At 32.4% G+C, this 22326-nt stretch overlaps 1 protein-coding gene across 1 annotated transcript in view; it reads left to right on the forward strand.

Moving 5' to 3' along the window:
• Window positions 1–22326, forward strand: part of TMEFF2 (transmembrane protein with EGF like and two follistatin like domains 2) — a 218205-nt gene that overhangs the window by 166419 nt on the left and 29460 nt on the right. Inside the window, exons 6-7 of the mRNA XM_011355848.2 lie at window positions 4206–4354; window positions 5086–5145. Coding sequence (XP_011354150.1) covers window positions 4206–4354; window positions 5086–5145 — 209 coding nt within the window. The remainder of the gene's footprint in view (window positions 1–4205; window positions 4355–5085; window positions 5146–22326) is intronic.

The following is a 22326-nucleotide window of genomic DNA, read 5'->3' on the forward strand; positions in this document are numbered from 1 at the left end:
CCATTCTCTCACTAATTAATTCAATAAGTATTTATTGGAGATTTGCTATGATACACTGTACTAGATACCAGGAAATCAAAGGTGAAAAAGACAGCTTGCCCTTGAGAAGGTTGAAGAAAAGTAAGGATATAAACTAGTGAATAGACACATTAACAATGCAGTAAGTGCCACCATACAGCTCACTCTCCACACACATGTACGCAAATTCATTCATTCATATAAACACACAAAACCCCTCTGCCCCATGAATATCAACTTCCAAAAATTCCAGATACTTTAAAAGTTCTGAAGCAGAGACTTGGAAAGCTTTAGTGCTAAAACTTTCCAATTTTATAATATCAGTAGAGTTAATGGGGGTGTATGTTTTAGTGTACAAGTGTCTGTCTAAATGTGTATTTTTATGGGAAGCAAACTTTATATAATTTTATTAAGAATAATATATTCTGAATAATATATTCTTAAATTGTCAGACTAGTAACACATTCTAATACCAATATGAAAAAACCTGGATCATTTGTTTGGTAAAACAGAAACTAGAGTCAATGTGATTTAAGTTCATAAAATCATGATAAATATTCCAACAGTAGAAGTAGCCTTGTTTTTTTAATTCCCATTCATCCAGAGTATTCCTTTATTAGTTAATAGTAGGAATTTGAGTCTTTTTTTTTTTTTTCGTTGAACTGAACAGTATGTAGAATGATGCAGGCTCTGGAATCAGACTGCCTATGTTTGAAATAAGGTTCTTCCTGTACAATTTGTGTGACTTCTCCAAGCCTCAATTTTCTTATTCTGTAAGATAGAGATAGTAATAATAGCTACCTCGTAGACATAGAAGGATGAAAGGAGTAAGAACATAAAACATATAGCACTGGAACAGGCACTATCATTAAGTAAGCCAATATTATTCTTATCATTATCTTCAAATTCAGTTGAATGTTTATTTCATCTCAAGGAGGACACTTAATATTTGCCAAGAAAATTATTTAGCTACCTTCTATCTGTTTCTTATGGCAGTACAGTGATGATAATTTATATTCATTGTATTCTTTAAGAATATAAAATTGTGTTACTGCATTCATTCATTTCATCTGTTCATTTATTGACCATGTAGTTATTGAAAGTTTAGTATATACTAGATATTAGTGCAGCAGGGAATACATACACACAAATAATTTAGATACTACCAAAAGAGGTCAAAATGAAGTTAGAGTTTCACAACATGGCTCTAGAATTCTGCATGATTTTCTAAATAATTAAGCTTAATAAACTTAGATCATATAATCAGAATTTATGAGTTTTACATAAACATAAGAATGGTAAGTCCTTGGTAAGCTAATCATAACATCTACCTTTCCCCAGGCTACCTAGTTTTCAAATCATTCAGCAAATCGTAGAAGCTTCTTCCACCTACTCAAAGAAAGAAAAATATTCTCCATAGGCTTTCAGTTTCCAATGTTTGATTAAATTCATAATCAAAATTTTTTATTATACTTTTGCAGTTATTTAATATATATAAAGCCATAGAGGAGATAGGAAAGACTGAGATATAATGACAGTATACAGCAGAGAAAAAGATAAATATAATCCAAGCTTCATGAAGCTTATGTCTCAGCAAAATAGTACCTTATTTTCACCTCAAGGAATCTAGGTTCTCCTTTCCTTTGAGGAAAAAAAAAAAAAAACAAAAAAACAAATGTCTATACTTTTTCTTAGCCATTCCCTAAAGATTAACTTGAGGCAGGAATAGTCAGGGATTTCCAAAGGGGAAACAAACTTTGAAAGGAGGGCCTGAGTGAGCAATGCTAAGAAAGAAAAGGGAAAATGTCGGCAACAGAAAAATCTATGAAACTAAGATCAAATCAGTCAAATAGATAGAAAAAAAAATAGCTCACTGGAAAAGGAGGATCTTATAAAATATTCTGAACATTTGCTTACTTTAGCGTATGGCTTAAGTAAGAGATTTTTTTTACTGAAACATTGAATTGAGCCAATTTATTCGAACCAAAGTTTCTCTTTTCATCTCTATTTTATTTCACGATTTTGTTATGATATCAAATGGATTTCTGAACTGCCAGTCATTTTTTTTGTCAGGATGATGTATGGTGTACATTTCTGAATTTCTTTGGGCTAAATTTGAAGATACTTGCAAAGCCTTTAATATCTTAAATAATTTACTGATAGACAAGTTTAGAACAAATTTTCTCTCCATTCCTCTGCTACTAACAGATAATTATTTTGGTGTCTTTCAAGGAGATAGTCCCTAGAGTTTAACACAACTACTATCAAAACCCTAAACTGGCTTGAAGGTAAATGGAGCCACTTTTTAAAAAATACAAAATGTCAGTCCCCTCTCCTCTTTATTAACTACAAGAGGTTAAGGAGAACGAGCCTGATCTATAAAATCACTTCTCCAAATCCACTGCAAAAGGGACCAAACTCTCTTTAGACTGATCTCAGATTTTTCAGATGCCAAGAATCAGCTGAGGTAAACAATGCCATGATCCTAGTAGCTGTCATCAGACAGCAACATCACAGCCAAAGTAGGAAAGCCACTCCTCAAGGACTTAAGTATCGAGAGACAGTTACCATCTGTCTGAGATATTTGTTCCTATTTAATAGGTGAAAGTAAAAATAACCAAGTACTCTTAAAGGAGTTCTCTTACAAAAAATAAAAATAAAAAAAGAAGTGCATTAACACATTTTCTTCCAGCCTTTCTAACAGAGATCTAGCTAATTCTGATACAGATGGTCTAAAGACTACACTCTGAGAAGCACTGGTGTGTAGACAAACCTTCTCTCATTCAATCAACAAACCGATCAAGCGGTGATTCCCAGGAAGTGAAACTGGTGCCAGGCTGACTGCTTAAAAATACAGAATTCTAGGCTTCATCGTCAGATTTTCTGGGGTGCTGAAACCTGCTTATAAATCAGTATGTTTAAGTTTTCTGAAAAATTCTAATACACATTCCATGGCAAGAGAAAGGGATTGTATTTTATTTTCACACACCCATAGGGGGTCCTCGTCCCACAATTTGTTAGCTCTCTGACCTTATCTGATATCATTGGTCTATAAAATGGCTGTTGAGAAGATTAAATAAAGCTATGAATGTTAAGAACCTAGTATGTAGTAAGCCAGGTATTATTGTCATCATTATAGTATATGCCCAGCTCTAAGGAAAATATACGGAGGTAAATGTATGGTTCACAACTTCCATATAGAAAAATAATATAACAATACAAATTTTAAATATATGTTTACATGCTAAGGCAATGCACACACAAAAAAAACAATGCAATATTCAGAGTAATAAAGTAGATTGTAAAATACAGAGAATTAATAAGAACATAGAAAAAAATCATCAAAAGTTTGCTTTAAAATATCTAATTCTTCTAATTCAGGTGACCTAATTCTTATTAATTCATCATATTTTTAGTTATATTAACAAACATTAAAATCATGAGTGATATCAACTTATTATTTAAAACTGAAAGAAGAAAAAGAGCAGATACCTGGGTAAGGGGCCATTGGATAGGCTGCCAGAGGCCAGGAAACCCCTGAAATGTTATGCTGAGTTGTTTATATAAGTACGGGTATTTCCGAGGAGTGATCCACCCCTTTTATTTAATTCTCAAAGGGTTTGGTGGCCCCTCCAAAATGTTAAGGACCACTGAAGATTCCTGTTTAGCGCATTTCATGTGTATCTTTATGTAGGCTGAAGAAATTTAACTTCTGATTACATTCCAAATAATCTTCTTGTTTATTTCATGTTAAATATTCTCTAAATCATTTTCCTCAAGCTTCCACTAGTCAAATATCCTGAGAAAAGAACAAACACTAAGATTTCATTTAAAGAAATATTAAGATTTTCATGGCTACTTCAGCCTATTCAAATTCTGCAGGAATCAGCATGGAAGTTTATTGTATGTGTTTTAAAAGTTCCAGTGACACAGATTAACTGAAGATTATTTTCTGAGTTTTTCCTTTTTATTTCTTATCCACTGCTCAGTCTTTTGAATTATTTTCGATTAGTTCTGTGTTTCTTTTAATCTCAAGTAGAAAAAGTGAAGGAACTTTCCTGGAAGGAAACAATTCAGCTTTGCCAACTTGCATTTTGCCCACCTATCAATTCTTCCACTTTGTGTTTTATGTATAATGTGGTAACAACATTAGTGATGTGACATATTTTTATTTCTCTCTTCCTTAGGTGCGTGTGCAACATTGACTGTTCTCAAACCAACTTCAATCCCCTCTGTGCTTCTGATGGGAAATCTTATGATAATGCATGTCAAATCAAAGAAGCATCATGTCAGAAACAGGAGAAAATTGAAGTAATGTCATTGGGTCGATGTCAAGGTAATGTTCATACCAAAATTCATTTCAAAGAATGTTTTCAGTCTTTGTGTAGAAGTGAAAAGTGAAGATAACTTCTTATTAGGCAGCTGTTTCATTTCTGAAGGGCAGGTCTGATTTATAAAGGATAGTAGAGTCTACTGTAGCATTTGTGTTGATTATAGGAGTTTGAAGGCCTTTTGGCAATAGTCCATATCTTTTTCCATATAATAGGACTGTATCCTCACAATGCCATAAACACAGGAGCCGCTATTTAGAAGATAGCGAACATTCTCCTTGCAGAGGAAAAAAAGAAAGTCAGTATCATTTTAGCAAAAAATCTAAGGATTTATTAGATAACCTTAAATCAAAAGTAAATCACACTATTTTTATGTATTGATTCAATAGAAATATTTCAAGTACATTTTTAAAAGCAGGTTGTATGAGAATGTTCTGTTTTGTTTCTTGTTCAGAAACAAACATTTTCTTGGTTTTTGACTTATTTTTTACCCAATTTATCTAATTATAATTGTAAACCTTCTTCTTGCCCTAAACTTTAGAAAACTGGTATCGTTTTATTATTCACTCTAAACCGAAATTGACATTGTAAATCTGTCTTTGTATAAAGATTGCTTAACACTATAGTTGTAAAATTACTTTATTGCAATGAAGATACTGTTGGAGGAGTAATAAAAGTTTGACGTTAGATATTAAGAAATAGTTGATCAATCTTTATTGTTAATTTTTTAACACAGATAACACAACTGCAACTACTAAATCTGAAGATGGGCATTACGCAAGAACGGATTATGCAGGTATATAATATTTTCTACTACAAAATTTGAGTACTTCTATAAAATAGTCTTGAGTATTCATTTTTTACCGTTGATTTTAAGTTGAACCTTGCAAGACTTCTGATATGTGCTAGTCTTCTCTTGCTTAATTCAGACTTCCAATAGGCAAGGATGAATTTTTTTGAAGCAAAAAAGACCTTTTTTTTTGCCAGAGTTAAAGCAATTGTCAAAAATGTCAGTAAGGTATAATTAACTTGTTTTGACAGTGCAAATGGTACAAATGACAAAACATTTATCAAATTAATGGGCATCAATGGAAATTAATGCAATTTTTGGCAGTATATTATAATAAATGCAAATGTTCTTGTTTGAATTTTCATAAAAGTCAACAATAAAAATGTTTGCTAGTCTCTAAAAAGGTTGGAAAGAAAGGACAGCTATAAATAGAAATACAGGCTGTCTCTATTTAGATGGAAAGTTAAGAAGAGATTTATAATTTTTTAATAATAAATTCCTTTATTTAGAAACTAAAATGTAGTTTCCAACACATGCAAAATTATAAAGTATTTTATGTAAAAATGTAAATCTATTTAGCAACTATAGAATATTATTTTGAGGAATATTTTTATCTAATATAATTTTCCTAAGGTGTGAAATAACTTATGGGTGTGCAAATGGAATTTTAACAGACTCTTACATTTTATACAAAATTTAGGATAAAAAGCATAAAAATAAAATTGTTGAAGTTGAAAATTATGTGTTTTTTTAACAGAATCTTCCATTAAGCTACTTATCATTTGTTACTAGATGGCTAATATTCAATCAAAAAAATTTTCTTCTTATCTTTCAAAATATGCACTACTATTCATTCTTTTTGAAATTGCATTTCCTTTCACAGTATTTCTGATATTATATTTCTATTCAAAGTAAATCTTGATGAAATTGAAAAAAATTAGTCAAATGTTTTTCTTATAGATACTACAGACCTCTTAGAATTTGGAAATAATAAAAGGATTCTATTTTTTAACTTTCCATTTTTATCTTAATGTTTTTCAACATGTAAATAAAATTTTTCATGTGCTAGAAACCTGAAATTATCATAGATAATGATACATGGAAACACATTAGTTCTACTATTGTATAACTGTTCCCAAAGTGTCTTGAAGAGAGATATTAATAGGCCTTCCTTAAAAAGAATAATTCATGGTCAATACATTTGGGAACAGCTCGTATAAATAAATAAATTTTTTACCCGGGACTTCTCACAGCTGTTATGTGCACTATAACATTTTTTGAGATATGCATCTTTCATTTATTGTTTTACTTTTTTGTTTTGAAGAATTTTTGTCTAGAACTAAGTTCCAATTTTTATTTTTTTGTTTTTTTGTTTTTTAAATTTTCAATTATAGTTGACACATGATATTATATAGTTTCAGGTATACAACATAGTTATTTGACACATAACTTATGAAGTGATCACCCCAATAAATCTAGTACCAAAATAAACAAACGAACAAAATGGGAACAAACCCATAGATAGAGAGCATTTTGATGATTGCCAGATAGAATGGGGTTGGAATGAGTGAAAAAGAAGAAGAGATTAAGATGTACAAATGCCAGTTATAAAAACAGTCAAGGGGTGTAAAGTACAACACAGGGAATATAGTCAATAATATTGTAATGATAATTTCTAACAAACACAAAATACACACAAATGTAGGCTGGATAGTATAATGAACCCACATATACTAATCACTCAAACTCAGTAACATCAACCCATAACTAACTTAGCCTTATTCCCACCTTCATCCACTTTTCCCATTTTCAAAATATGTGGAAATAAATGCCGGAAACTGCATCATTTCATTCACGAATACTTTAACTTACATCTCTAAAAGATCAACCTTTTTAAAACAATATTATAGTAACATTATTACACCTAAAATAATATAAATACATACATAATACATAGCTTTTATCAAACTTATTTGAAGAACAACACATTTTTTTGCATCAAGTTTTATAGTACTAGTGTTCCCAAGAATGCACTTTAGAATATACTGAACCACAGGAAAATATTAAAAGTAATAAAAGATAATAATAGAAAATCAAGTTCTGAAGCTAATAATACATGCTTTATGTTTTCAATAAAGTCAAATTTAAATTACATTTTTATTATAAACGATATCTATATCTTAACAGCATTATAAGCCACTGGCTGACATATTTAATTTTACTGTAATCTATAATATTTCTAGATTTTATAAGGATCTCATTTTCATTTAAAGAATAGCTTACATACTGTGCTTAAAAAATCTTTATACTTGCTTGGCAAACTAATTCATTTGGAAAAAATCTTCAAAAATTTAACATTCTATGAATATTTTCTCCATTGAACCATCCATCATTGAACTCATAAGGATTTTGTCCCTGAAACAAAGAACTCTTCAAATTGATTAGTATCAATATGTAAATATATGTGCATTATAAAATTGTACCAAAAAATATCATAATGGAGTTTACCACTCTCTCAATGTTATCCGTATTACATATAACAATCTGTCCATTTTTAAAGAGTTTGGAGTAGTTAAATTTTTATTCCGAAAAAATTCACTTTTGAGTTTGGTTTTTAACATAATCTCTGATTTTCAGTGTCAGTGCTTTTAATTGACATTATTTTCTGTCACATCACTTAATTGAACATGAGAAGAAAAGAGTATTTGTTTTTAAATACATGCAAATGAAAACTATTCAGATACTCAGTGTTGTTCAAGGTCTTCTAGTTTGACATCAAATTCATCTAGAAAAACTTTTAAGATGAAAGTAAACTTTAAAAATATGTTCGTTGAAATCCAAATTTAAGACAGGAGGGAAGATGATGTCAATTCCTAATTAAATATTGATTCCATATTTTATGATGCCCCTTGAATTTAATTTAAGTATTTTATCTTCATCAATGATCTTATTAAAATACAATGTATACCCCCTTTAGATTCGCATAATATGATTTAAATAATGGTCATGTTCCTCAACATTTCCAAGCTTCCAGTAGCATTTTACTGAATTTTGGAACACAAAATTTGGAAAAAGTGTGAGCGACCAACTGGAGACTCAGAATGTCACGTCCTCTTAACTTCCGTTTAACATGCTCCAAACTCCCCAAGGAGGGAAAATAAGAACGACGCGACTCACATCCCTAGAAGTTTGCTGTGCACTCACAGCTAATGCAATGTCACAGTCATTTCCCTTGTTAAACAAACATTCATGGACTCTCCCACCAAAGGGAAGTACTGATCTTAACTTGCATGTTTTCCTTATGTGTCATTAATACTAAAAGTTAAAACCCTTTAACAAACCTCACTTCCCCACACTTTCTTTTCCTTTGAGCCTACCTTAAAGCTATTCATTCAAGAACACAACATTTCTGCTTAAAAAAATTGAAATACACTTTAAAGAAAGCCTAAATCTTAAATATGCTCTCTTCTTTTTAATACAATTGAAAAGAAAGTGACTCCAGTAAGGACGACAGGGACTAATTTCCAAAATTAAATGCAAACAAAGGGAGCCATGCCTTCAGCAAGACTGCCTTGCTGTGGAGTAGAGTGTGACAGAAATTAAGCAGAGCTGTGGATTCCATGATCCTCACAGGCACACGACTGCAGTTGACACCAGGAAACAAAAGAGTTTGCCAGATCATACCTGCCGTTACTTTCCGGTTGTATCTGACTTGGGTCTCTGTTCTGCCCTCTCTCCTTTAATGAGACCCAGAGCATTAGTCTGTCCTGAATTAAGAGCTTTGGATCTCTTTGTTACAAGGCAGAATGACAGGATCCCTGTCTGATAAACTGAAACAAGCTACTTAATGTTATTCTTCCTTCATCAGTCTAGGATTTGCGCTTAGATTTAGATCTTTCTCTTCACTTGCAGAAAGGTTCAGAGAACACAGTTTAATAAACCACAAAGCTAGGGCTTTTAGGGATTTTCATTGTTAGTATTAAATTTTCCTTCTGGAAGTTTTAAAATAGCAAATATTTTACATCTTTTAAACTTTGCAACATTTTCTTTATATATATATATATATATATATATATATATATATATATATATATATATATATATATATACACCCCCTTCATGCCTTGTCATGAAAAAAAGTAAAGTTCAACTATTATATTTTTCTTCATCTGCTATATGTTTTTTCCCTATGAGGGTGTTTTTCTAAGTCTGGGCATGCTTCAGAAAAATGGCTACATATTTTTTCAATGCAAATGTACTTCATTTTATAAGTTGGTAGATGAAAAATAACCCATTAAGTTAAGTTATTTTATCTTTTATCATCTAGGAAATAAAATGTATTTTCTTTTATGATGCTCTGTACCAATTTCCAAAATAATTTTCAGTAGCTTATAATTAAAATATTCAATAAAACTGTTTAAAGAGAAACTGAAAACATAAAAACAGAACTGCTGAGGAAAATAAATATATTAATGACATAGAATATTATAGTTACTGCATTTATTCCTCAGCTTCCTTGCAACCAGTGTAAAATAAGAAATTATAGTTGAATCAATTGATTCAGAAAATTTTTATAGAGTCCCTGCTAAATGCATTCCACTGTCCTCGGCTTTACAAAAAACACATCATCCTAGGTCTATACTAAAATAGAATTTAGGTTTCATTGTCTGATAAAAATAAATAATCAGTTCAAAGGCCAATGACAAAGTTTCTCTAGTGCCAAATTCTAAAAAAATAATTTAGCATAGATCTTTTTATGAGGCGTCACCGAAAAACATAGAATAGGTAATATCTTCAACGATTTTTATAAAATATGCCAAGAACCTATTCATATGACTGGGGATTTTTTAAATCAATTTTTGATAACATTTTAGAGCATAGTATTAAAATATGTATAACTCAACAATAGTGTTTCTATGGTAAACTAAAGTAATGAGTTACATTTATATATATTTTCAAACTGGAAAAAAATAAATAACACAGAATACTGAGGGAAATGACTGTGAGGAAGAGCTTATCTTCTTCATGGATCTACAGGTTCAACAGGAATGGATAACAGAACAGTCAGAAAGCCTGAATAAAGATTCAAAAAAAATACATTAGATTATAGTATGTATGTGGGGAAAAGAAATTTCCCCTGTTTTTATTAGCTGTTAATGAGAAAAGCAAGCCCTGAGTCACCTCCAGCTTTGGGAGAGAGCCAGGGCCTCCCTAGCTCTGAGTCTAGGTGTGCTGGGAGTCCCTATGTCTACTTATTGCGCATTACACTGTGATTGTTCATCATTTTTTTGTAACATTTAGGGAGGGTTAATTTTTAGAAAATGTTCTCTTTAGAAACCTCTTTTTTATCTTTAAGCAATAATTTAGATATTAAGCTCAGTCTTGAAATATGTAAGAAAGAAATTAGAAATACACATTTAAACCAATTTCTATCCATTCTATTATTATTCCATCAACCCATTTTTTGACACTAAGAGGAAACTGACATCTTGAAACGATATCTAGATAGTCTAAGTGAATTGTCATAATAACTTGTTCTTTGTAGAAACCACTATAATTCACAAAGGCTTTTCACAGTCATTGTCTCCTTCAGTCTTGACAACAGAAATGTGAGAGAGTTATTATATGCATTTGACAGACGAGAAATGGAGGTTCAGGGAGATTAAGTAAAAAGGCTATGTAATAAAGCTAAGGTTCAAACCATCATTGCTAATTCCAAATTCCAGCAAAGTGTGAACAGTGAGGGATCAGGGGAGAAGTGTCACTAACTAACATCCTTAGAGGCTTTGGGATTCACTCTACACCTTGAGAGTTCCAGACTCAAAAATGTTTCACCACGACGTCTACCTTGTTGGTGTGAGATGCTCCAAAGAGTTACTCTTCTCTTTGAATTATAAGCATCCTATAAGGACTATATTGTTTGTTTTTAAAATTCTTCTGTTTTGTTTCTTGTTTTCCTACATACACAAGAGAAGCCAAAGAGAACAGTGTTTGCTACCAAGTATTCCCACATGAATCGAAAATGTGTGTGTGATACTTTGCACTTGTACAAAAATCCGTTCACATTACCTCATTTGCTCTAATGTCAATCCAGTAAAACAGGGTTAAAAACTCTAGGAGAAATAAAAGTGAGGCTAAAAGAAGCTAAGTGGTTGACCTGGAACTGAATGCAGTTATTTTAACATATTGACCACCCACCCATGCAAATAAGGCACTTGCTTGATTTATCTACTATTTGCCTCGATTGCTCTTCCACTATACATACATAGACATGAATATCAAGTGGTTACATATCATATTTATAACATGAATTAATTCAGTCATGTGGCAAAAATATGCATTTAAATGGAGGCTTTTTCCATTTGCTCATGAGCACAAGTTGCACTTCACTGGAAAGCATGTTATGTCTAGGCCAATAATTTGATCTGTAGGAAATAAATAAATAGCAGCAAATGCAGGCAGCAGCTTGTAGCACAAATATTGGTATCAACAGTGAAATAAATAAAAATGTTTGCCCAGGCTATTATGGTGCCACCAGACTAGCCTAGAATATTTAAGCTCAGGAAATGAATTAAGATGTCAAGATTTTCTCAAGATTTCTGAGGAAAAGTGTCTCAATTCAAGTATTTTCCCCTCTGGGATTACATTAGAGTACTGCAAAATTCATAAAGCTTTCTATGAACTCTAACTCACAATTTTTCCTGCTCTCTTGAACTTCTGTGCTTTCATTGTTTTCCCCATAAAATCATGTAGCCAGTCATCTGTAATATTATGTTATGTTCATAGTTATAGATAAACACAGAAATAATATTTGCAATACAGATGAAGGTTTCCTACTGAATTGTTGCCTTGGGCCCTGATAGACACCCTGAAAAACTTTGTGTTTTATGCTCCAGTTCATAAATGCATTCTGCATCATTTATGTGCACTTTTTCCTATTCGAATTGCTCCTTCTGAAACAAATTTTTCACCTTGAGGTGTTACTTCTCTACCTTTCCTTTCTATAAAAGTGTGGCAGCCAGTGGTTAAACCCACTAAAAATCAGACAAGGCTGAGTTTAAACACTGGCCATACTTTTATTGATTATTTAACCCTGAGCCAATTAGTTGACCTTTCTGAACCTAAGTTTTTTCATCTGTTCTATGGAGATAAGTCTGCTTCCATAGGGTTGAATTTTAAATTAAAAGACATCATGTAAGGCAACTAGTAAGCTGGCTATTATTATTTTCCATTTGATTTGACAATGGAAAATTTATTTTTATAGGAAATATAACAGATTATGTGAGATATGGTCCGTTCATATGATATGTGTTTAGAGTTTTTATATATATTGTCATTTATGAACTCAAAATTAAAAGGTTTATTTTTTCCTCTTCAAGTCACATGACAACTGTTGCAAGAAACTTTGACTGATTTAATCATCTATAAAGAAATATTTATTGAGCACCTACCATGTATGTCTTCAACACATTGATATGTCTAAACATTCACATGGCCAATTTTCAGTTTTCCTTCAATCAACATAATTTTATACATAGTATATTTTGATCACTTTAAAATAATACAATCACCAGATTATCATCCCAATGAGATTCAAATGGAAATTTAAGGAGAGGACATAACATTTGGCAGAACTGCAAGAGCATGATATTTGTTATGTTTCTTTTCCATTTGACCTTTAAAATTAGTCATTTATATCCCAAGGTATATGTTTGAAGGATCTATATATTCATTACTTGAAAAAAAACCATGTAATGGGTGACCATACTGATGGGGAGGTGTCAAACAAAAGTAACAAGAATGTGGTATATACAATAATTTATTTCTAGTTATGTAAAAAATTATTTTCATTCAGAAAAGTTAATATTTACACATCATCAATACACACACATACACACCTTAAAGAGGCAGAGCATCAAGGTCAGAAAAAATGTTTTCAACATAAACTGATCATCAAGGAAACACAAGTCTACTAAGCAGAGGACGCAAAGAGAAAAAGCTATTTGAGCTCAAACTAGATATCACTAGTGAAAGTGACATAATTCTCCACCTTAATTTAACTTTTTACCTTACACATGTTATTTTCATTCCTAGGAAAAGTAGTGTAAGTATGAGTCGAATGTGTAAAACTAAAAGAAGAATAGGCTATGTCCAAATGCTCTGTATAATTTCAAGACACATCGTTTTCCATAAAACTAATCAATAGAATTCAAGCAGTTTCAAAAATCCACAATATCCAGAGCACTTTGATTTGCTGTTCTTGTTAACGAGTCTGACATGCCCCAAACATATGAACCCACATTATCAAGCACATTAAAAATTCAGTTCTCACATCTTGATGATTTGAGACTGTGTACAAACATAATCAACTAAAAATATTTTTAAATGTCTGTGAAACTAAAATCTCTCAGAGAAATTGCATTTCTAAACACTGTTACTTATTTCATGGGTCATAGCTTATTCCCTTTAGTTTTCATCTGCTCATGAACACAAGGAAAATTCTCAGACTTTTATTTTGAACTCAAATGTAATCAAGAGAAACCTAATTTATGAGCCAAACTTCAGGCATATCAATGTATGGAAATCAGTGCTAAGGCTTGAGGGAAGCAGTGGTCCAGTCACATGAAAACAGCAATGAGGACCAAGGAGGACAGTACCCCATACCATCTCTGAGTCCTGAGATATAGAGGAGGAGAACAGGACTACCTTGTCAGAAGACTGAAGAGATTTGGTATTCTCAGGGAAACCTAGTGCTTTGGTATGCAAGAAGAGAGATGAGAATTTGAGTGGAGCTTCTGAGAAGAGGGGAATTGGCTGATTATAGAGCACAGTTCCAAGTGAACTTTGGGAAGTGGTCGAAAATTGCGGCCAGAGAGACAAGTTTAGTCAAGGACAGAGAACCAACGAGAGCAACACGTTATGGATATAATGGTTCACTGGAGGAACAACTGGGACAGGACAGGGCAAGAAATAGATAATTGACTAAATTCAGGATCAAAGCTCTTGATCTTGTAGACCCAGAAATCTAAATTTTCAACACATCAAGAGAGAGTTTTAGCTCAGTGGTGAACTCAAATTAACTAAATTCAATGTTTGTGTATTGATTTGCAATGAGAAAAAGTTACCTGGAGGACTTGGATCCTCTGACCAGTGCATTCTCTTCTTAGAGTCGAATACTCTGAGAAGCCCAGGTAGAATGAGTGAGTTAGTTCACTTAGTAAGACTAAATAGAGCATATATTCTTTAGATGTTTAAAGCACCAAGCTAAAATAGCCTGATGCAAATGTCCACACAATAAGGATACTCTTGCCCTCAAATTAATATAGTTAACAAGTGCCTTTGGCCAGGACCTCCTTTCCCATGGTCGGAGCTTGCACTAACAATATTGGCCACTGACTCTCCTTTGCTGAGTTTCCATTTCTGTGTAGTTCTTGTTCAATCTACCTAATTTCCTAGATACAGTAAATTTAATCAGGGCAAAGTGGAGGCCTGTTCTCCCAGAAGCCATTTGATGATTTTAAGGCACTGTAGGGCTCTGGAAAAGCACAGGGCAATCTCACTCTTCTTACTTCTGAGTTCCTCTGAGATCTCATTCAATAGCCTCCAAGAAATGACAATATTAGTACAGAATACCTATATTAACCTTATTATTGGTAGGCCCTTCTACATTGTGAAAACTGCAGAAAGTTTTTACACAAAGTTAACTTTGAGAGCCATTCTTTAACAGATAATTCAAAAAGGGTTTGACCAATAACAAAGAAAAATGAACAAATCTTAGAAAGCAAGTTTAATATTTTTGGTATGTGGTAAAGTAATTCTTGGCACTTATGCTGATAAATATCCTTTATGGTGACATCGTTAACATTACATTTCATAAAACATAAACAGAATTAGTTTATTAATTATCCCACACAGAATGAGATGGAAGGTTCTGCAGAGAGTTGTGAATGTATCTTCAATGTTTGATAGTATAACATAATATGTCTATAAAATTATGGCCAATAAAAAAAAATCCACTGCTTTTAACCTTTCTTAACATTTTCTAAAATGTAAAACTATTTAAATCATACATAAGAAAGTCCCCTCTTAGGAATAGTTTATTTAAAAATTTCATTTAATAATGGAAATAAATCTGTTGAACTAAAAAATGAAACATTAAATAAACCTTTAAAAATTGTTCAGAAAATAAAGCCTAAAAAACAAACTCCATTTGTCCTCCAGAAATTAAGTATTCCAGAAAGATCATGTTATTAGTCTACAGAGGTGAAACCAACAAGCAATTAGTGTTTTGTCAGGCAGTACACATCTGAATTCACTTCTGCAGCTTGACTGTTTATGTACTGTCACAATTATTCTACAAATCTTGCACCACTAGGTTTTTTTTTCCTATTTATTTTTCTGTTACTTAACAGGTCCCAGGGAAGTTGAAGATTTTTGGTTGCTCAAAATAATCTCTGCGCACATCCCACTCTTGTTCCCACACCCCTAGCCACTCGCCCTTGCTCACGGTTGGCATATATGCCTTTGTTTCTGATTTTCAATAAAATGTAGCTCTGGAAGCATGAGGAAGAACCAACAGGCAATCCAGAGAAACCTATCTGTAAGGTAGTTTTAATAAAGTGTTCACATTATTTTCTATATGTAGAACATATATAAGCATAGCACTCTGTCAATATTAATTCTCACTTATCTAAGCAGATATTCAGGACTGTATTTTAACATTCAAGCTGGCCACCTTCTGCAATTTAGTATGCTTCTTAGCTGTTCACCTTAGCCATGAATTGGTATGTGCTTAAGAAACATAGGTAATTGTAACATTATCCTAAGAAAACCATTGTTATTTTCATTATAATTATGATTATTAACATTGTCATCATCATAGCAGAAAAATAATACCGCCGGAATAGGATTACTTTGTTTATTCCAAAATCAACTAGAAATCATATGTATTATCTTTGTTTTGAGTTCTCTACAAGGCTATTCTCTAATCATATGAGTGGTCATATTCATTTCTTAATTTCATTTGAATTTCAGAGCCAATGACTTACAAATAGCATTTTGTAGGAGAAAGAGCCTGGAATAAAAATGTGGAAACTTTCGATTTAGTCTCACCTCTATTATAAGTGAATGTATCGAAACTTAAACCAGTATCCAGTCTCATAGAACCTAAATATTCTCATCAGTAAAATTTGAAAATAAGATTAGATTATAATGATATCTTTTTGGATTTAGGGTTCTATAACCAAGAATATACATTTAGTTCAGAAATCAAAAAATTGAGGGAAAGTGGTTGACAAATGACAGCAGTTCCCAGCTGGGGCAACATTTGGCAACGTCTCAAGATATTTCTGTTGTCTGGGGCAAGGCGCGCTACTCAACTCTAGTCTATGAAAGCCAGGCATGCCGCTAACATCCTGCAATGCCCAGGACAGGCCCCTACAATGAAGAATTATCCAGCCAAAATGCCAGTAGTGCTAAGCTTTGGAAATCCTACTTTATGGTGTTAGAAATTGGAAAAACACATATTATGTGCATTCTAGAAATTGGGAGACACTATGAAGTCTAGAGCTGGGTTCCCTGATCATTTCTCAAGTCTTCTGTGCCCTCATAGGAGATACAATTTCAGATGGAAGATCATTGGTTTAGTCCAAGTTTCTTTTTTTCATCGTACTGCTTCAAACACACACACATACACTTTAGAAAAAAATAATAACTGTTTCATGAATAGAAACATCCTTTAAGTTTTCACAAATAAGAAGGAATATCTGTTTTGGAAAAAGCTTATCAGAGTGATAAAAATTTGTTTAGCTAAAGAGGAAGTTATACTCTTAGTTATCATAAGTTATTGAGGAAAATCTCATAGGAATAATGGGTCTCCTTTTCAGCATTTCTAACTAATATTCTAATGACTTGTGTCTCTACTTCGCTTCTGTTCAAAACTGTGTCATCTTTTTGTCTGTATTAGCTACTCCTTACACATTTCGACTAAATTTCTAAAGCAAACACTGCCTATTTGAAAGATCTTCCATAATGTTCTTTGAGGAGACAACAGCAACCGTTTCAAAGCTTCTTTTTATTATCTGGCACTTCCACAGTATAAATCTTTGTAAACCTTGGTTCATAGAAACATATTTAAAACTAACTGGCTAAATCCTATTAAAGTGTCCAAAGGCAATTCTTAAGACTGAAATTGTGTTGTTCATGAAAAAATGCTTGAAACGGCATTAAAACTCAAGTATTTATGAAAAACTTCCTAGTTCGAACAGAAGAGGAGCCTGAAGATGTCTCTTAAATGGCAACTTAGTACTCAACTAGACTGTGCCACATTCCTTAGAGAAGGACACCAATGTGCAATACCGTTTAGTGACACCCAGACACAGATCTTCCTTGGAACAGGAAATAAACCTTGCTGCTTCGGTTTGCTATCATATCTAGTGAAATAAAGTTATTGGTTTTGTTACAAGGACAATGAGGATATTTGTTTAAAAAGACAACTTGAAAAAACAGCAAAGACAACAGGAAATGATAAATGAGCAAGTCTTTGCTACAGTAATTACTTTAGTATTGAAACGAATAACTTTCACAGCAATGCTATTTTCTGTCTTGAATTACTTACACTGCTATCTATTCATACAGTATGTGTATCATTTGCCTTTTTCTGGAATAAAAAAATATTAAAGAAGGAGGAGTTTTTAAATGAATTGTCAGAGATTTGTTTTAATTTTTGAAAGACATATGATGTCTTTTTTGGTAACAGACTATCTCCGAAAGGTGAGACAATTTTTTTTCATGTATGCTAGTTTTATGCCAAAAGTTAGTCATTAAAGGAAAACAATGAAGTAAATTTTTCTGGTACAAATAAATGAAATAACATACGAGTATCTATAATCCATTTATCGAATGTTATTCTGCATGTGGTTTGTTAATTTCCTATTGAAATGTTTTGAATTTGTGGAAAACACACCAGACAGGTTACCAAAAGATCTAAATTCTAAACCTAGCTGTTCAACTTTCAAATGCTATATAATCTTGAAAAATCTCCTAATCTCTCTAAGAATCTTTAAAATGAATATTATATGTTTTTTTGTCTTTTTCACGTTTTAGAAACAAAAGCCCTTTGTGAGATGTGACTCAATATGCAGTTATAAGGAATTATCATTGGCACAAATTTAGGATGGGAATACTTCTAATGCCAATGAGTTTTTCATGTTGTCATCAAAGTGTTAATTATTTTCCAGATTGAAATAATTATTTAATTTAGATAGCATAATTTGATTTAATTTTAACAAAATTCAAACTGAAGGTTTATAAATTCTTGAGTTCTATTTTCCCATTTCTGTGTGTGGGTGTATTAATTGGTCATATAAAAAAATAGATGACAAGTCTTTTGGCCTCAATCTTCCCTTGACTATGCATAAAGCTTCAAATTTATGTCCCAGGTGGTTGTCTTCCCCACTGATTGACTTGACTCTTGTTTCAGCCCCATTTTCTAAAAGCACCAGGGCTATTTGGGGCAATCATTCATATTGCTACAATGAATTTTTCCCCTCAACATGTTCCCAAGTGGTTGAAGAGGTCATTGTGTTCAAGATGTATAAAATGTTTCAATATCTGAGTAAAAATTGTGTTAGCCTAAAGTAATATTACTTAGCCTTGTTAAAATAATATTACTTAGCCCTATTACAGTTCTATTATAAACTCTATTAGAATTTGAATCTAGCAGTATGTCAATTAAAATTGAGTTTAAAATATTAAGAGATTATTTCAGATAAGACACATTCCACATTCCCACATTTTGGTTATGAGTTTGACTCATTGAGAATTTCATCAATAAATAGAAACATAAACATTCCTGCTACCAGCAACAGACGGATTTTAAATTATAACTCTTATCTTCTCTCTGGGTTAATAGAAAATAAAGAAGTAAACAATCTAGTCACTTATATTCATGAAGATTAAATTCTCACCTCCCCCCCTCATAGAAATGAGCCCCATTCTGTATTTAGATTTCTTTAGAGAACTAGAATGCTTGTTTTCTTGATCATCTAATCTATTGGTTAATAATTCTCAATATAAATAAAATTATTTCTTTTAATGAACAAAGTTTTCTCATTGGGACTTAATTTTTATGGTTGCCTTTTATTAAAGAAAAAGAAACTTCTGTAGTTTACCTTCATAGTTTATATTTACCTTTACATACCATAATATTTTTAGTTGAAGGGCTAGTTAGAGTTTGGCAGAATACATCTACATATTATTATTAGACTTTGTATTTAATTTTAAAACTTGAAATAGCATTGTTCATTCAGTGCTCTATGTGACATTTTAAAAATCTGAGAAAACAGTATTATTCTTGGAAAAGAAAAGCCCTTTCTTACTAGATTCAGCATTTAGAAACAATATTAACTAATTTGAATCAGAAAATTGTCTCTGAAAACCTGAAATATAAACTTTATATGAATATAAACTTTAGGAAAATGATCACACCTCTTATTCCCTGCCATGGTCTTATACTATTTCTTTTGAGTGGCTCTTAATATTCGCCCAAACACCATATGTGATGGGATCCATCCCAAAGCCACAGCTCACTTTTGCTTCTGTCAGAGCCCAGGCTTACTGCACTCCACACTTCAGATCTGTGCCAGGCACTTATGCCCTGGAGTAGAACTCTGTTAGTAATAAGCATGTTATAATCATTCTACCAGGCATTGTCATCTCATATGTCAAGATCACTTGTATATTTTACTACTATTTCTTCACCCCCTAAAAGAAAATGGTGCTTTCAAGTGAATAAAGCTCTCCTGCCTTATTCTTTAGGCAGAATTCTTACATTCCTTGGGATGACAAAGGTTCCCTTTCTGCCCCTCGGAGGAAAAAAAAAGACTAAGAGGCATCATTAATCATGCAAACTGTCTACAGCAACAGTGCCAAGAAAATGATCATTCCCATATCAACCATCAATATTCCTGACACCTGTCTAAAAACTCAGGTCATGCATATCCATCTGCTTTTAGAGAAGTGTCAATGTACAAACATCCTTTCTCTATTTTTAGGGTTATATTAAAATTATTCATCACCTGCCTGTCAGTTCATCCAATTTGTCATATTATCCTGATCTACCAATGTCTATTATTGGTCATCCCCCTTTAGCATTGTGTTTTTAGAGCACTAGGAGGTAGGGTGTTTTTTTTTTTTTGAAACTGTCAAATATATAAGAGGCAGTGGAATCCTACTATAGGCCAGAGTTGTCACCAAGAAATTACTATGCTAGATGTCCCCTCATGCTTAACAGAAAATGCAGATGTTTGGAATTCCTGTGTCTACTGCAAGGTCTACTTCAATCTAATTACTAGTAAATGACTTCTGGTTTCTGATGACTTTCATTATAAGATCCACAATATTTCTATATTGGGAAATGGTTACGAGAGGTTAAAAATAGACCTTATAAATGAAAACAAATGTTTTTAAAATTAAGGGATTAAAATTAAGGGATTAAAGAAAAGCTGTTTTGACAGAAAACTGCCAACACTCAAATGCCTAGGAATATTTTGACCTATGCAAAATTAGAAATTAAATAGAAATTTTGATGGAAAAATATGACAGCATCAGAAACTTAAAATGATGATACGTCTCATCTCTTATCCTTAGCATAAAAGTCATAATTCCTAAGACCAGCTGGCAGTCATTCAAATTTTTCACTTGTCGCAAATCATTTTAACATTTTTATTTTACATTTAATGTAATTTTAATACTAATATAACTCTTTCTCTATTTCCTTGCCTTTTTCTCCTTTTACGCATTTCCATTATCTTCTGCTAGCACCTGTGAAATGAGTTACAATATCTTTGAATAGTAGGCATTGCCATGCAGGTGGCAAAATCTCAGAATTGAGATTTAACGCACCCTTGATTGTAGTTGTTGTTGTGCACTAAACCCCAGGGAGAACTGCATTGGGTCCTCTATTTGACCATGAGCCCTAATGTTCTGATCTTAGGTAGATAATCTCAATGTCTGTTCCTGACAACAGTCTCATCCATTACTCTATATAGTGATAGCACATAAAGTCACAGACTGAAGTGCTCAGTCTGTGAGTCCAATGACTTTCCCCAGAATTTGCATAAATATGTTAAAATCCTAAAAGCAATTAGCAAATTAGTAGAGTGTCTCTTCAGAACCTTTCTTGCTATAGTTAATACTGTTGCCCGAGCTCATCAAAATGATAAATTCCTAGGCTAGAAAAGTGCGACTGTTTATTCAGACACTATCAAGTGGTCTGATTTAAACTGTGACACCTTTGAAGTAAAGTACACTGATTCTTAAGCTGGTGATATCCAGGACTTCAAAGTGGCAGGTACAGCAAAACAACCTGACCACAAAATTTACTCAAGTGGAAGATGCAGTGCCTTAGAGAGATTGTGATTTGTTAGTTAATTGGGTTCAGAATTTTAATTAGTGAACTTATGAGGGTTGATCTATTTTTCACTGATATTGGTAATATTTGTTTTGACTTTTTGGAAATAAGGAAATTCAGAGACAAACTACACCCAAGTCACTCTCTAACTTTAAATACAGAGAGCCATGTTACTCGAACAAGCACTTTTATACTAAATAATACTTATTCAAATAACGTTTTTTACAGCAAATAGAAAATAAGGCATTAAAGAGTGCTGCAGTAGAAATAAAATAATAGAAATAGTAGAAAATAGATTTATTTTTTATTCACTTTGTGTCATGCATTAAATTTACAACATGCTGTCTTATATCCTCACAGCCTGCCTGGAGAAAAGACATAATAAGTCCTTTCTAAAAATGAGGACAGTATACCCAGAGATGTTTCTGTAATAGAGCAGAGATTCAAGCCAATGGAGTAACTATGACTGGCAATAAGAGAAGTCAGGTGTTACAGAGAAGTTAGTGCTTGCATTAGGTTTATCTGGTAGTAAAAAGAAAAAAGCATTATAAACACAGGGAACAGCATTTGATAAGCAGGTAGTTTTTTAGGAAATGGCAAATAGTTTGGGATGGCTGAAGCATGGGATGAGCAAGGGAAACAAATGGGCTAAAACAGGAATAGTGGTATGGAACCTTAATCATTTGGAAGGAAAGTTGAAATCTACCTTTTGCTGAATAAGAGGCCACTGAGGTATCATAAATGATGTCATATTTTTTTAATTAAAAAAAAAAAAA

The sequence above is a fragment of the Pteropus vampyrus genome, unplaced genomic scaffold, assembly GCF_000151845.1.
Source record: "Pteropus vampyrus isolate Shadow unplaced genomic scaffold, Pvam_2.0 Scaffold2, whole genome shotgun sequence".
Classification (NCBI taxonomy): Eukaryota; Metazoa; Chordata; class Mammalia; order Chiroptera; family Pteropodidae; genus Pteropus; species Pteropus vampyrus.